Raw genomic sequence first — 17545 nt, 5'->3', positions numbered from 1 at the left:
ACGACTGGTATGAGGACGACGAGTGGCCGGAATCCCCGAACACCTCTTCTTCCTCGGCTGCGAGTCCCCGGGCGGTGACCCACGTGAATGCCCCATCCACGGTAATCGTGAGTACGGGTCCCATTGCCATCCATGGGCCGGGCATGATCCAGGGCGCCACCCCCACCGTCTCCCCTGCCGGGAGCATTGCCAGGTCCCGCGGCTCTTCTGTGGGAGAAGACATCCCGGCTAGCGAGCCTTGTCCGGAGGTTCCGTCTAGGCCCACATCTCCCCTTGCCGGTTGCCAATGGGGTGATGACCCGGCCCCAGAAGAACCGGAGCCGGAAGGAGCTGCGGCGCTGCCGCAGGTCCCTGTTTATTTCTTCCTGGACCCCTCCGTGGTCCCTGGCTCAGTTGAGCCCCCGGCTGGAACAGCCGACACCCCGGGCGACAGCGCTCCTCCCCCTAAAGGTCCGGAGGATGTTGCTGCACCTGCAGTACCCACTACTGCCACCGGGTGTCCCCAGCCGGCACCTACTCCCGCTGAGGACGCACAGGATTCCTTGCTGGAGCTGGATCCTGTCCCTGCTGAACCCAGCGAAGATACTGACTAACCCCTGAAGGGCTGTAGCCCACTTCAGGTACTGTACATATTGTATATTTCTGTCCTTACCCCAAAGAGCCAGAGACTTTCCTGAGACTCCTACCCTTATTTATCTCAGTCAAGAGATTATACACTATCATGTGCTATGATAGCACCCTTCCTCTGCCACCGCAGAGATTCCTACAAAGGACTCTGTCCCTCTCCAAATAGAGGAGACCCTTTGCTTCTCAGTGCACTTTTCCCCACATCAAGGGCTGTACCCAGAAGATGGACTTTGTCATTAGAGACCTTCTGTGAGACTTTTGCCAGATACTACCAGGAAAAGTTGCCATATAATTTATTATCATTTTGCACTTAATGCCTTCCTTTTTAGGTACGGACATTATGTTTGCACTTCCATGCCTTTTCTTTGCAGGAAAAGAGACATTTGCTACCGTGCTACCCTGAGTAGCCTATCTACCTCTGTAACGTTTGTAACGTTCAAGATGTGTACCCATTGGGCTCCTAAGCCAATGTGAATTTACCACCTGTTTGCACACTGTCAGAAGATATGCCAGTAGTCTGCATTAACCCTTTCATAGGCTTTTCAGGTTGTAGTGTGGCTGTGTCGGACCGTCTTTTATGTACAACACTGACCGCTACCTGATCCCTCAAACCGAGGTTTGCACATGGGGGTAGTCCGTAAACTGCGGGTCCTACGGGGACCGGGGGTGTTACAGAGTTAGCGCCTGGATGCCACCCATACAAGGGTAAGGATACCAGTCAGAAGGTATTCGTGTCGCATATGCTAACGCAATGCATATACACATTATATAATTGCCGCCAGGGAAGAAGCGTTGATAAAACAAATATACAGGCCTTGGTGCAAGGAGTGGATTACAGGACATGACACCACACCTTTCCTACTGTACAGTTCGGTTTAATGGCGTCAGCGACCAACTGTCATACAGCTACATGTTTTGTCTTAGTCCGACACCAACCCAGGTGCCTGTCTCCAGGACCATGGGCGGTTTGTCCCTACACCTCACATAGCCTGCACTTCCCAGAAGTGCCCTTAGCCCCCTCTGTGCCCCAAACCATCTATAGTCGAGCCGAGGGCGGCTCTTTCAATTGCCCCCGGGGTATGCAACACCCTCGCCGATGCAATGGCGAGGGAGGGTTTGCGAATACGTCCCACCTGCATGTAATCACCTTACACTACATGGTCCTGATAGGACATAGGGGATATTGCAGTGGTGAATCCTGCCTGCAAGGCAGAGGTTAAGTATTTTGTATGATGCAAGATGCTGTTGTCCAATGATATGTGTTACATCTTGTGTTCTGTAAGCTGAGATGTGATTGGAGGAGCAGCCACCACCTGACCAAAGGGAGGTAATAAAACTCCCTGGCCAGGAATGTTCTGGGTCTCAGATTCTGGAGAGAAAGAGGACTGTAGGAGAATCCTAGAGATCAGTGAGTGAGTAATCTCTGTCTAGCCCATACCAGAGCAGGAAGAGCCTAGCCCCTGCCTCTGAAGAGTGGAGCTAATAGACTAGAGTTAGTGTAGTGAGGAAAGGGGTATCATCTTACCTTTAAAGGTGATACCTGAAGCCCTACAGGACAAGCTGAAGCTTCCTACCAGGACACAGCTGCCTCCCAGCCTGCGCTCTACATCCAGGCTGGTGAACTATCTCCTGAGGCTCCCTCCAACTCACATCTCAGCACTCCATCTACCTGTTAAAGGCACGTTGCTGCGGTTCCTGCCGGTTCAAATAAAGAACTGTAAGTTGTTTTCTTCAACTTCTGTTTCCGTCTGGTCCCTGCTAATACGGCTGCCTTCATCACCGGCACCCTGTCCACCACACAGAGACTCACACTCGGGACATTAAGGGGTTGCCCCAGGGAGATCCGCTATAGCAGCCTCTCCCTCATCTTTTCTTGCCAACACCACCCTGCTGGAGACCTGCCAGGCTGTAGGACAGCCCTCCGGTTCCCCCGTACCAAGCACCGTGACAATAGCGTGCTTAGGCCGCAACCGCCAGCCACTCCGGTACCGCGGGCCCCGGCTGTATCCAGGCCTCACCTCAAAGGGCTAGGCCCCGGTGGGGGATGTTGCATGAGCATTGCTCATTTGTTATAAATGTATGGTGGCCCATTGGGTTGTAAACTTGGTATGTTTTAAATTTTATTTAAAAAAGAAAATATTTTGTGATTTATTGTGTATCTCATGATGGAGTTGAGTTTCCTCAGAAGTTTATTTTCTTCTTCGTTTACTCCACTCATGACATCTAATGGTGAAAAGTAGATATTACACTGCATGCTCAGTATTGTCAATCTATAATGGTTTAACACACAGTATATACAGGGGTCTGATCCGATCAGTTCACACCGGTCCAGGGGAGCCGGTTCTTAAAATCATGACCCGCTTGCTAAACCATAGCGAACCAGGTCACAGAGACTTTGCTTGCTGCAGGAGATCAGAGAGCTTCTAGCTCCTGTGCTCCGCTACTCTCTGTCCATCACACAGTTCCCCAGCATGCGCCCCATGTAATAGTGAATGCAGCGCAAGCAAGTGTGATGATACGTCTGTCTGCGCCATATCAGTGCTTCATTGACCAGAGACCCCGTGCAGGCAGACATGTAATGTCATTACGCATCCCCTGTGCAGCTGCACTTGCATCAAGAAGAGGTGCATGGAAGGTATATATTTTTTTTTTATACTACTGAGTACTGGGGGCATCACTGTGACTCCTGGCTATTGGGAGAATTATTATGACTGCAACTCTGCACTCAGTATTATTCTATTGGTTCTATTTTTATGAATGTGTGCTGGGTTCCAGTAGTGTTTTTATGTACTGTTCTTGTGCTGCATTTATTTACTCATCTTGGTTCTGGTGCTGTATTTTTTCTTCTTATCTCAGTTGTGGTGCTATTTTTTGTATTGAACTTGATTCTGGTGCTGTAAATATTTACTAACTTGGTTTAAGAGCTGTACTTACTGTTAGGCTTGGTTCTGTTGCTCTATTTATATATAGAACTTGGTTATGAGGATGTATTCATGGTAGAAACTTTGGTCTTGTGTGTATTCACAGCGGGCGTCGGGTCCCAGTGCACACACAGACTAAGCCCTCTCCATAGCTGGTGAGTCATTGCTGCATATTGCAGCAAAGAGTTACCAGTAACACCGATCGGTAGCACCAACCACGGGTGTTATCCCGGCCGGTGACTTCAAAAAGATCGCGGCTCATGGGCACCACCGTTAAGTCATCGAGGAGTAATGTCAAATAGACCCGTCATTTGGGGCACACAGTGGAAGCCGTAATATCCAAGCCCACAAGAAAACGGTGCAAATGTGTTTTTTCACCATTCCCGGCATGGAATAAAAAATACTGTTACTATGAAGTGCAATTTGTTGCGCAGAAAATAAGCCATCACAGAGCTCTTTACGTGTAAAAATAAAAAAGATTTTTGAAGGTGGGGAGTAAAAAATGGAAATGAAAAAACAAGGGCCAGGTCCTTACCTGGTTAAAATGCTTCTGGTGTTGTGCACCACGTTCCAAATTATTATGCAAATGATATTTATCTCTGATTTTCCTAAATGGTCGATATAAATGACATAGTATAATTAAAGTCATCACCCATAAGAGTATAAATTACATTTTATTAAACAAGCCTCCCAATGATAAAAGTATATTCTTCAAAATAAAAAAAATCCTTAAAATGCACAATTCCAAATTATTATGCCCAGCAGAGTTTCAAAACATTTTATAAATTGTAAAGAACTGAAAATGGTCAATTGTAGGATTAGGAGGTCACATTTACTGAAATCAAAAGCTATTTCAATCCAAAACATCCTAACAGGCCGAGTTACATGTTGACATAGAACCTTCTTTGATATCACCTTCACAATTCTTGGATCCATTGAACTTGTGAGTTTTTGGAGAGTTTCTGCTTCAATTTCTTTGCATGATATCAGAATGGCCTCCCAGAGCTGCTGTTTTGATGTGAACTGCCTCCCACCCTCAAAAGGTTCTCTATAGGGTTGATGTCAAGGAAAGATGGTGACCATGCCATGAGAATCTCTGCTTTTTTGCCCATAGCAGCCAATGACACAGAGTATTGTTTGCAGCATGAAATGATTTAATGTCATGCATGAAGATGATTTTGCTCCGGAAGGCACGATTCTACTTTTTGTACCATGAAAGAAAGTGGTCAATGTATATACTCGAGTATAAGCCGACCCGAGTATAAGCCGAGACCCCTAATTTTACCACCAAAAACTGGGAAAACACATTGACTCATGTATAAGCCGAGGGTGGGAAATGCATTGGTCACAGACCCCCCCCCCCAGTATATAGCCAACCAGCCCCCAGTAGTATACAGCCAGTCCAGCCTGCCCCCAGTAGTATACAGCCAGTCCAGCCTGCCCCCAGTAGTATACAGCCAGTCCAGCCTGCCCCCAGTAGTATACAGCCAGCCCAGCCTGCCCCCAGTAGTATACAGCACAGCCCCGAGTAGTATACAGCACTGCCCCCAGTAGTATACAGCCTGCCCCCAGTAGTATACAGCACTGCCCCCAGTAGTATACAGCCTGCCCCCAGTAGTATACAGCACTGCCCCCAGTAGTATACAGCACTGCCCGCAGTAGTATACAGCACTGCCCCCAGTAGTATACAGCACCCTAGCCTGCCCCGTGTGGTATACAGCCTGCCCCTAGTAGTATACAGCCCAGCCCAGCCCAGCCTTCCCCCGGTAGTATACGCCTGCCCCCAGTAGTATACAGCTTGCCCCAGCATTCAAAAAAATAATAAACGTATATACTCACCCTCCGGTGGCCCCGATGTGCAGCGCTGCTCCCCCGATGTCCGCGCGGCTCGTCTTCAGGCTTCCGCGCCCGTCTTCTTTCTTCTGCCGGGCGCCGCCATTGCTCTCTCTCTCGGCCGGTGCCTAGTATGATGCGCCACTGCTGACGTCATACTAGGTGCCGCCTGGGAGAAGAAGACAAGCCGCGCGGACATCGGGGGAGCAGCGCTGCACATCGGGGCCACCAGAGGGTGAGTATATACGTTTATTATTTTTTAAATATTTTTAACTTCCTATATGACTCGTGTATAAGCCGAGGGGACGTTTTTCAGCACATTTTTTGTGCTGAAAAACTCGGCTTATACACGAGTATATGCGGTACATTGCCAAGGTCATTTTCACACATTCAGGAACCTTAAAGGGGCCTACCAGCTTTCTTATCATGATTCTAGCCCAAAACATGGCTCTACCACCCCCTAGCTGACGTTGCAGCCTTGTTGGGACATGGTGGCCATCAACCAACCATCCACTACTCCATCCATATGGACCATCACTCATCAGTTAACAAGACTGAAAATTAGTCTTCATGTATGTCTGGGCCTACATTCAGGGCCAGATTAAGGGTCCCAGTCAGAGGTCGCACTAACATTTTTGCAGAAGGGTAATATAATTTAATTTTAGCCGAGGAGGAGTATGAAATTTTCAGTAATACAAATAGCCATGTATAATGTTAACAAATGCTATTTATACGAGAACATCATCTCAGTATCTTCTGTGCTGAAATAAATTGTGGCAGTAATAGTAATGTTACATCATACAGTAAACAAGGGGTGCACAACTTTTCTCTTAGTCTTCTCATAAAGTTGTGGCCAATGCCACCAAGCACCAAGACCACACACAGACCGCACACTCACCGCACACAGAGCACACACCTGTGTGTGGTGAGCGTGTGGTCTGTGTGCCCTGTGTGTGGTGAGTGTGTGGTCTGTGTCCCCTGTGGGTGCTCTGTGTGGTGAGCATGTGGTTTGTATGCCCTGTGTGTGTGTGCCCTGTGTGTGGTCAGCTGCGGTCTGTGTGTGGTGAGCATGCGGTGTGTGTGCCCTGTGTGTGTGGTAAGCATGCGGTGTGTGTGCCCTGTGTGTGTGGTGAGCATGCAGTGTGTTTGCCCTGTGTGTGGTGAGCCGTGATTCGCATGGAAGCAGAGATGCTAGTCACCAGGGTGCTCTGTGTGTGTGCCCTGTGTGTGTGTCCGTGTATACTCTGTGTGTGGTGAGCGTGCAGTCTGTGTGCCCTGTGTGTGGTGAGCATGCGGTCTGTGTGCCCTGTGTGTGGTGAGCGTGCGGTCTGTGTGCCTTGTGTGTGGTGAGCATGCGGTCTGTGTGCCCTGTGTGTGGTGAGCGTGCGGTCTGTGTGCCTTGTGTGTGGTGAGCGTGCGGTCTGTGTGCCCTGTGTGTGGTGAGCGTGCGGTCTGTGTGCCCTGTGTGTGGTGAGCATGCGGTCTGTGTTCCCTATGTGTGGTGAGGATGTGGTCTGTGTGCACTGTGTGTGATAAGCGCGCGGTCTGTGTGCCCTGTGTGTGGTGAGCGTGGGGTCTGCATGCTCTGTCTGTGGTGAGCATGCGGTCTGTGTGCCCTTTGTGTGATAAGCGCGCGGTCTGTGTGCCCTGTGTGTGATGAGCGTGGGGTCTGCATGCTCTGTGTGTGGTGAGCGTGCAGTTTGTGTGCCCTGTGTGTGTGTGTGCACACAGGGGCACACACAGGGCACACAGAGCGCACTCTCACCACACACAGGGCACACAGACCGCACGCTCACAACACACAGGGCACACAGACCGCACGCTCACCACACACAGGGCACACAGACCACACATTCACCACTTTTCAACCCCCCCTAAACAATGGCCCATTTCATTTATACAGTGACCTCCCCTATCCAAAGCCGCCCCTCTAGACAGCACCCCTTCTTACCCCCTAAATTCAGTCCCCACATCCACTAAACAGTAGCTCTATACATAAATAGTACCCCCCCCCCATCCTCTATAAGTAAATTACACCCCGCTGTCCTCTATACACTGTCTGTATACATGAAATACACTCCCTGTCCTTTTTACATGAGCTAAACCCCCTGTCCTCTATATATGAATTATCCCCCCCATCTTCTATGCAGTGCATCTATACATAAATTACACCACCTGTTCCCTCTACACTTCCTTTATATATAAATGAAACACCAGTCCCTTATACAGTGCCTCCTCTTTATATAAATTACACCTTTCCATGTCCCCTATACAGTGGCTTCCCTATATATAAATTACACCCCCACCCTATCCCCTATACAGTGGCTCCTGTATATATATATAAATTACACGTTTCCCTGTCACCTATACAGTGGCTTCCGTATGTATAAATTACACCCCCCCTATACAATGCCTCCTCTATATATAAATAACTCCCCCCTTCCACTATACAGTGCCTCCTATATATAATTTACACCCCCACCCCTATACAGTGCCTCCTATATATATAACCCCCCCCCCCCCAGGGCCGGATTAAGGTTGGTGGGGGCCCCTGGGTGCAAAATGTGGTGGAGGCCCCCACTGAACGTAGCATACATACACATCTTGTTACTGACTACTATCTACTTTCCGACCATTACTGCATCCGCATACAGCCGCGAACCCCCCAGTAATACATCCGCATACAGCCGTCACACCCCGCAGTAATACATCCGCATGCAGCCGCCAACGCCCCAGTAATACATCCGCATACAGCCGCCACACCCCCCAGTAATACATTCGCATACAGCTGCCACACACCCCAGTAATACATCCGCATACAGCCGCCACACCCCCCAGTAATACATCCCCATACAGCCGCCACTGGCACTGGTTAAGGGTGGCCGAATAGTTAGGTTTCTGCACCACAGTAAGTCTTCGAAGGATCCTACACCTTGAGGTTCACGGGATTCCAGGAACAGCTTCAAATATCTGTTTGCTTGGTTTGTAATGGAAAGCCTCCTCATTCTACCTACCATTCTGCACAAACCCATCTGCGCTCTGAATCAGCCACAAATCTCTTCACAGTCTGATGGTCACGCTTAAGTTTTTGCGAAATATCTAATGTTTTCATAACTTATCCAATGCATGGCACTATCTGATGCTCTTCGGCAGCGGAGATCCTTTTTCTTTCCCACTTTACTTGAAACCTGTGGCCTGCTTAATAACGTGGAACATCCTTCACCACCACCTGGAAAACTAATTATCACAGGCATCTGAGATTGATTTCAGTGATCCAAAGAGCGGTGAGGCACAATACCATCCATGAGTTCAATTGAAAAACGAAAAATGTTATCTATGAGACTTAAATACAATTTACATAATAATTTGGAACATAGTGCATGTGTTCTACCTTCCAGATCAATACAGTTAACCAAACTGTAAATACAAAAATGTTGCAGTAAGTAAAGCTCAGGCTTCAGGAAGGGAGCCTGCCGGGTCTCAATGGACCGTGCGCTGACAGCTCTCCATCCTCCAAGAACCTGAGTGTTATAGCTGCCACTACTCATCATATATGGAAGTTATGAGTTATGGAATCGTCAGAACACAAGAAGGCTCTTATTAAATGGACGTTTAATATCAAAAGGGCAGTGCTTACAATTAAAAAGGGTTATTATATACAAAAAGGGTGCAACATTAAACAGACAAACATACAATGCAAAATATAATAGTTTGGTAAAATAAAAAGGTATAAAGAAAATAGACCCCCAAAGAATGACAATTTTTTAGATACATTCATCCAAATAGATTTTAAGATTCACTGACCAGCCCCTCTGCTTGAGATGACACCAGGACGCCTGGCATAGGAGAATTGCCTTTTATTACTATGAGGTGTAATCCATCCTTGTATCCCTCAGAATCTTTCCTGGTGGATATCTTGCCCTGTGGGAATCCTATACACTTGGTTGTAATTCCAGCTTTTTCCTCATAATAGCCCATAAGCATACATAATATGCATGATGATTGTAGTGGTAATAGTTTAGGGGTTACCATATATACTCAAGTATAAGCCTAGTTTTTCAGCACAAAATTTGTGCTCAAAAACCCTAACTCGGCTTATACTCAAGTCAACTAAAAAATAAAGTCAAAACTCGCCTTTCTGACGTCACCCGTAGGTCCTCTTCTGTCTCCGATGCTCCAGTGCCACCTCTAGTCCGTCAGATCCTCTTCAGGTTCTTCCGCTCCTCTTCGGGTCCCCTCGCGATGCCAGTGTCACACAAACAATGACGTCGGCAAGCGGCTGACGTCATTCTGTGTGTCGGCCGAGTACGGAGACCCGAAGAGGACCTACAGGGGACGTCGCAAAGGTGAGTACAGTGGGGGGGGGGGGTTCCTACTACAGGGTCTGGGCAGGCTGTATGCTACAGGGGCTGGGCAGGCTGTATACTACAGGGGCTGGGCAGGATATATGCTACAGGGGCTGGCAGACTATATACTGGGAGGCTGTGACCAATGCATTTCCCACCCTCGACTTATACTCGAGTCAATAGGTTTTCCCAGTTTTTTGTGTTGAAATTAGGGGTCTCGGCTTATACTTGGGTCGGCTTATACTCAAGTATATACGGTATGTAATTTTTCCCTGTTGTAATAAAGCCACATTGGTGAAACTGAAATATGGATTATGCCACATTTTCCTTTTATGTATAAATCCAGATGGGGACTTATACCTGTGACTTTTAGTCAGTAGGCTGTAACCTATGGTTGTACTACGAGGGGGTTTGGGTGATCACTGGTTGTGTTATATTGCCCTGTCCTGGGCCTGTGTTTATATAAGAATAGCTTTTGAATTTTAGAGAATCGCACGATTAAGATCTTATCACCACAGTTGTGTGCACAGTCTTACATTAATTCCTTATGTTTGTAATGTTATGTAAATAACTGCTCTTAGCTACAACAAAATAGAATGGGTTAAGAAAAAATATTTTATATGTATCTATAAACTGTCTCAGACTGTCTCTGACCATCTCTGTTGCTGGCATTCTCATTCCAGCGACTGTCACTTTGTCTATGGGGAGATTTATCAGAAGTGTCTGAGAGCAGAAGTGTTCTAGTTGCCTGTGACAACCAATAAGAGCTCAAGTTTCATTTTCCTACAGATGTTTATAAAATTACAGCTGATTTCTGATTGGTTTCTGTTAGTGATATATTCCTCTACAGTGGCCATTTTGGAGTTCAAGCGGCCATTTTAAGTCTTTAAGTCTTTAAGTCGGGGATCATGCTGACCACTGCCCAGCTAATGTCATGATTCAGCCATTTTTGTGTAACCTGTCTGTAAAAGTTTCTCCTTGACACATGTGAGAGATAGTTGTCCTGCAGACTGTTTTTCTTCCCTTATCTTGTTTTGGTTAGCAAGATGCTGTTGAAGCCATTCTCAGTAAATTCTGTAGCTAGGATAATATAAACATGTCTGTGAACAAGGCCTGGAGAAAACAGTGCACAATTTATTAACCTTTTCAGAGAATATCCTGGTAAATTCATTATGGTCAATAGCATTGCAGTATTTTATCTCCTTGTCACACCCCCTATGCTGATGATTCTGTATTTGATTTATGCGGCTGAGCACTAATAAAGATTGGATATTCTACATTTACTAGGAGACTGGTGTGTCTTAGTTTTGTGCTCTCGTCCCGGTACCGGGCAGCCACGAAAGAGTTAATTTGAAAGTTACCTTTACAACTGATAAGGGCGGTTTAAGCCCTAGATAAAAATCTCAATCATTTTGGCGTCCCTGGGTTGGGAATATTAAAATGGACATTTGACCATCGAGGTGACCTCCACAGGAGTACAGGCGGCTAGTGACCAGAATTGACAAAGAGGGCTCGGGGTAAGTCTACTTCATAGTGGGCAACTAGAACAGTTTTACCTCAGACACTTCTGATTAAACTGCCCCTATCCCTATATCCCTATCCATCTAACCTCATACATAAGCATCTTCTACTCATTGCCTGTAGTAGCCAATTAAAGCTCAGAGCTCATATTAATGACCTGTGGCAGAACAGCAACCAATCACGGTTCAGTTTCCAACTGCCACAGCAAGAGCAGCAGACAATGGCTCCAATATATGGTGGGTAATAAGTGGAATTTGGAAAGTGTGGGCTTAAAATTTTGGCTCAAATACTAGTCTATGATGTTTCCCGAGTCACAGGCAACAACTGTGCAAAATTTGGTGATTGTGAACGCGACGGTACAGATACCTTTAGCGGACATACATACACACACATACATACACTCTTTATATATTAGATTTATGCTTTCTTCAACTAACATTTTATCTAATAAAAGGGAAAATACAGCACCAATTCCTGTGAATATTTTCCTGTTTTTTATCTACATCTATTCAACACCTGATTCAGCCTTGGCTAAGGGTTTCGATCAAAGGGCAATGTCCAATAATCACAACCTGATAAACAGCCAAAAATGCTTGCCTGCTGGAATGATGCAATCAACTAATCTAAGCTAGGAAACTACTACAGCAGGTGGCTGTCCCCAAAACATTTCCCCTTCATCACTGCATCCCCTTGACCACAGATGTAGCAACTAGAGGGGAAAATGGTGCAGCAGCTCCGGTTCCCGGGACTTTGAGGGGTCCAGTGACAAGCCTTTAGTCTCTAAGGAACACAAGTCTGATGGCTCCTGATGCATGTTTTACAATTTACATACCCTGTTTTACTGCAAAATTTGTTTTGAGAGATAAAAAAGCACCAGTGGCACACAGCATGTAATGTCATATGTCCAGGACCTGATTCTTTGGAGTTTGAGGTCTTCCTGGCTTACAGTAGTAGTTCAATTAACTGTCTGTGGCTGTGCCGTGGTCCTGCACATATTGTGAATTCACCCCATCCCCACATCAACAGCACATCCCACTTTAAAGGAGAAGGTAAGGATACAGCCATAGATACATGACTCCAAATCCCCCCTTCGAGATCTCCTAGAGACAACATACTAACACAGACGCACTCTAAAATCTCTACCCCTATCCCCCAATGATCCCACCAACCAATCACCAGACCAAGTTTTTTTATTTTGAGGGCTTGTTTTCTGCATAACAAATTGTACACCGTAGTGGTGTTATAGAATATTCCATACCATGTACTGGGAAGTGGGAAAAATCCAAATGCAGTGAAATTGACAAAAAAATCATTAGCTATTATGTCACAGGGAGGGACAATCCCACCAAAATGGTGGCACAGATCACAGGCGTTTGCTACATAATGCAGCAAACACCCAATATGTTTGAAGAGGGCTCTGTCCCTCTTCAAACATCCTCAATGGCCCGTGACAAGTGCTTCACATGCCGTCAAGGTATATTTAAAAAAAAATAGAAGAAGAAAAGTCTGATCCCATAATAGGGAAAAATGTCTTCCCCACTCCAATATGGAAGTCAGAATAACTTCCTGGATCATTCATAACATATGGTATTCTTCATTTCTGGAAAGGCACCCATTCCACTCTTGAACTTGTCAAGTGGATCAACCACCACAACATCCTGTGACAGAGTTCCATATTTTTACTGCCCTTAAAGTAAAGAACCTGATGGTAGAACATCCTCTACTCTAGGTGTAAAGGATGCCCCCTTGTCTTGACCACAGGCCTAGATATTAAAGCATAAAAAGACAAGCACTACCCAAAGTACAAAATAATGTGAAATCCCTATATCCCATAAGACCTAGATATTAAATAAAATTATTAACATGACCTTTTCATTGCATATTCAAGCCTTATCTAAAAAGTAATAAAACAACCAATTTCCGTAAAAAAAACCCCATTTTCCCAATTTCAATGTTAAGTGAAAAGAAGGGACTGAAAAGATTGATAAAGTTTATATTTTGGAGGGGGGGTAACCTATGCAACTTCATTGTACCGGTTTCATTCAGGGTTCAGGATTGCATTTAGATATAGAACTATCAACTAGACTCTTAAAACTCCAGTGAGCTAGAACAGATAAATTAATAATCAACCATTTTATCTTACATCTTATCTCGCAAAATTGTATATACCCATCTGTTCTATAGCATAATGCCTGTAGATGCTAATACAGAAATTAAATCTATAAGGAAGCTCTATTGCTAATATAGTGTACTTATAAAGTTGCATATTAAAATTGCAAGATACATTTTTTTTCTCTTCATCTACTTTGCAATTTTGATCCAGGCATTATCATTTAAATAAAAACCAGCATAAAGAGGTTTGATGAAGTTAGCAGAAAACTTATACAGTAATTGGACTGAACCAGACAAGTCATAAAAGGATATCACTCCACCTTCATAGTCCAGGTATATTCCTATATTTGAACTTGATACAGATGAATCTACATCATATGTCTCATCATCATGATCTGCTGTTAGCTCCTCTTCACTCCAGTTCAAGCACCAGGACTTGGGGTTTGCCCCAATAATAGAACAATCTCCCTTTCTCTTCACATTGTTGTAGGTGACGCCAACAGACCAATCTCCACAATCACTGGTTTGGACTTCCCAATAGTGTTTCCCAGAAGTAAACCTTTTACTAGATAAAACTTGTTGGGTGCTGAATCTTTCAGGGTGATTAGGTCGGAGTTTTTCTTTGTCAGTGTCAGTGGCTTTTTTCAGGTCTTTTGAAAGGGCAATGTAGTTATTTGCCGTATTGACATTAAGGATCATATCAGTGGAGTCTCCTATATTGAAATATTTTTTGTTCACTTCAGGAATAAATTCATAAAGCTTGTATAAAGCCCTCATCAAGGTCACCATTATTAACTCCTCATTCAAAGATTCGGCATTATATGGAGTCACCGGCTCCAAATCAGTACTAATAGAGTCTTGCTTCAGGAACATTAGCGGATCTGTGATTTTGCAGACCTCTTCAATGTGACGCCTTTTTCTATACATTGCTTGGATGTGTTTGTCAAGTTTTTGACTTTGTTTAGAATAGGTGTCAGAAATACTTCTTTCCTGCCTACAGATTTCTTCAAGGACTTTACTTTCAAGATGATTTACTTCAGTTCTGATGTCTTCAAAAAGACTGGTTACACTTTCTTTTAAAGTTACAGATTTCTGCTGAAGGTTGTTCCTGTCTTCTTCTAGGTGCCAGAATATCTTTTCGGCTTCATCTGTTTTTGAAGACAACATATTCATAAACTGTCTCAGTCTTGTTTTCTTTTTCTCACTAGCCTCACTGAGCAGCTCTCTTCCGTGGCCTTTGTGCCTCCAGCTCATAGAACAACTGTTACATAACAATGAAGAATCCCGAACACAAAAATATTCTATGGGTTCATCATGAACCGGACATTTTCGGTTCTCTGGAGAACTCATGGGTTCAATCACAGTGTGGTTTGTAGACTTACTGTGGTTCTTCAGATGTAGTTCACAAAAAGAGGCTTCACAGCGCAAGCAGGTTTTAACAGCAGGAGCTAGTGGCGATATACAATATGTACAGTAGACTTTTCTTTCTTCTGGATTCTCATGAGTGGAGCGATAATGTTCAACGATATTGCACAACTTCAGGTTTTTCTGCAACACAGGACAAGTTTTAAACTCTGCTCTGCATTCAGGACAAGAGTAAAATCTCCTGCGTGTGGCCCATGTTTTTGTAATGCATTCCTCACAGAAGTTGTGACCACAGCTTAGCATTACAGGCTTGGTGTATATGCAGAGGCAAATAGAGCAGCTCAGCTCTCCACTTAGATCAGACGAGGCCATCTTTACCTGCACTGAGAAGAAACGAAACTTACAAACTTTACACAATGTGGGGTGGAGCAATATTCAGAATCAATAGTAAGTTTAACTCTTAGTTAACCTTGAACTAGTTTAATTACTGTAAAACAACATGAAGAACCTGTCAAGTCAAGTACCTATCAAGTGATCTGTCAAGTGTGGACATATTGTCAGAATAATCAGATGTTAGAGGTAATAACTAGAGATGAGCGAGCACTAAAATGCTCGGGTACTCGTTATTCGAGACGAACTTTTCCCGATGCTCGAGTGCTCGTTTCGAGTAACTAGCCCCATTGAAGTCAATGGGAGACTCGAGCATTTTTCAAGGGGACCAAGGCTCTGCACAGGGAAGCTTGGCCAAACACCTGGGAACCTCAGAAAAGGATGGAAACACCACGGAAATGGACAGGAAACAGCAGGGGCAGCATGCATGGATGCCTCTGAGGCTGCTTAAATGCACCATTATGCCAAAATTATGGGCAACAGCATGGCCATGACAGAGTGACAAAATGAAGCTAGATAGCATCTAAAACATCCAATAATTGACCCTGACACTATAGGGGACGGCATGCAGAGGCAGCGGCAGCAGCGGAAGGCTAGAGAGTGGCATGGCGACATACCCTAAATGGACTCAGGCTTCAAACCAATGGGTAGCAGAGAGGAACCAAAGGAGGTGAGCAAGAAGCGCTCAAATAATATTGGTACATGATAAAAGTTTGCCAGTATATTTTGTGGATTACACAGCAGGGTGGCGACAAAGTTAACATGGAAGCCATGAAAACAATCCAAAATTCTGCCTGACACAGCTCGTTTGATAAGGAGACGATGTATGGAGGCAGTGAACTAGTAGTAGATTAAAGGTGCTGCAGTTAAAACTATGTTAGTTGGTTCTTGGCATGGAGCTGGCGCTCCGCTGCCAGGCGAGCTTTCGCCAATCCAAGCCCCTGTCTCTAGGCTACTCCCCAAACAGCACTTCTAAGAACCTTTCGGATAAGATCAAGTGTAGTAGCGTTCTTATAAGTTTGGGATATGGCGGGTGAGGGGAATGTAAACATCTGCGCAAGAAGCGCTGAAATAATATCCGTAAATGAAAAAAGTTTTCCAGTATATTTTGTGGCTTACACAGCAGAGTGGCGACAAAGTTAACAAGTTTGATGTGGAATGCCCTGCAATAGCTCTTGGGCGGTGTGCCTTTTATCACCTAGGCTCAGCAGTTTGAGCACCGCCTGCTGTCGCTTAGCAACGGCACTGCTGCTGTGCCTAGAGCTACCGACTGATGGCGCCATGCCCACGGATGGTAATTCGGAGGAGGAGGAGGTGGAGGAGGGGTGGGAGGATTTGGAGGTATAGTAGGCCTTTGAGACCTGGACCGAGGTAGGCCCCGCAATCCTCTGCGTCGGCAGTATATGACCAGCCCCAGGGTCAGACTCGGTCCCAGCCTGCACCAAGTTAAGTGTAGTAGCGTTCTTATAAGTTTGGGATATGGCGGGTGAGGGGAATGTAAACAGATGCGCAAGAAGCGCATGATGCGCATGGAGCTGGCACTCCGCTGCTAGGCGAGCTTTCGCCAATCCAAGCCCCTGTCTCTAGGCTACTCCCCAAACAGCACTTCTAAGAACCTTTTGTATAAGATCAAGTGTAGTAGCGTTCTTATAAGTTTAGGATATGGCGGGTGAGGGGAATGTAAACAGATGCGCAAGAAGCGCTGAAATAATATCCGTAAATGGTAAAAGTTTGCCAGTGTATTTTGTGGATAACACAGCAGGGTGGCGACAAAGTTAACAACTTTGATGTGGAATCCATGAAAACAACCCAAATTTCGGCCTGACAAACCTTGTTTGATAAAGGGACGATGTATGGAGGCAGCTATATGGACGACTTTTGGAGGTAGCAATGGAGACAACGTGTGGAGGCTGCTATGGAGACAATTCAATTTGGATAGTGCCTGTATGTGGCAGTCCAAAAAAGTTTTCAAACCAGAGGAGCAGGTAGGTGGCCCTCCAGAAAAATGGAATAGATTGAGTGCCTGTATGTGGCAGTCCAAAAAATTTTTCAAACCAGAGGAGCAGGTAGGTGGCCCTCCAGAAAAATGGAATAGATTGAGTGCCTGTATGCGGCAGTCCAAAAAAGTTTTCAAACCAGAGGAGCAGGTAGGTGGCCCTCCAGAAAAATGGAATAGATTGAGTGCCTGTATGTGGCAGTCCAAAAAAGTTTTTAAACCAGAGGAGCAGGTAGGTGGCCCTCCAGAAAAATGGAATAGATTGAGTGCCTGTATGTGGCAGTCCAAAAAAGTTTTTAAACCAGAGGAGCAGGTAGGTGGCCCTCCAGAAAAATGGAATAGATTGAGTGCCTGTATGTGGCAGTCCCAAAAAATTGTTTAAAACAGAGGACCGGAAAGGTGGCCCTCCAGAAAAATTAAATAGATTGAGTGCC

At 45.4% G+C, this 17545-nt stretch overlaps 1 protein-coding gene across 1 annotated transcript; it reads right to left on the bottom strand.

Annotated features, from left to right (window-relative positions):
* Positions 1-9750: 9750 nt before the first annotated feature.
* LOC140118624 (E3 ubiquitin/ISG15 ligase TRIM25-like) lies at positions 9751-15112 on the bottom strand. The gene has a single exon (XM_072136752.1). The coding sequence runs from the start codon at positions 15095-15097 to the stop codon at positions 13550-13552; it is 1548 nt and encodes a 515-aa protein (XP_071992853.1). The 5' UTR covers positions 15098-15112; the 3' UTR covers positions 9751-13549.
* Positions 15113-17545: the final 2433 nt, after the last annotated feature.

This window comes from Engystomops pustulosus, chromosome 2 (assembly GCF_040894005.1).
Source record: "Engystomops pustulosus chromosome 2, aEngPut4.maternal, whole genome shotgun sequence".
Lineage (NCBI taxonomy): Eukaryota > Metazoa > Chordata > Amphibia > Anura > Leptodactylidae > Engystomops > Engystomops pustulosus.
The sequence above is the reverse complement of the archived record's forward strand: the minus strand, read 5'-3'. Positions and strand labels throughout refer to the sequence as shown.

What these genes read in the sequence shown, in the direction of transcription:
- LOC140118624 (XM_072136752.1), bottom strand. Translation starts at nt 15,097, where the DNA reads ATGGCCTCGTCTGATCTAAGTGGAGAGCTGAGCTGCTCTATTTGCCTC.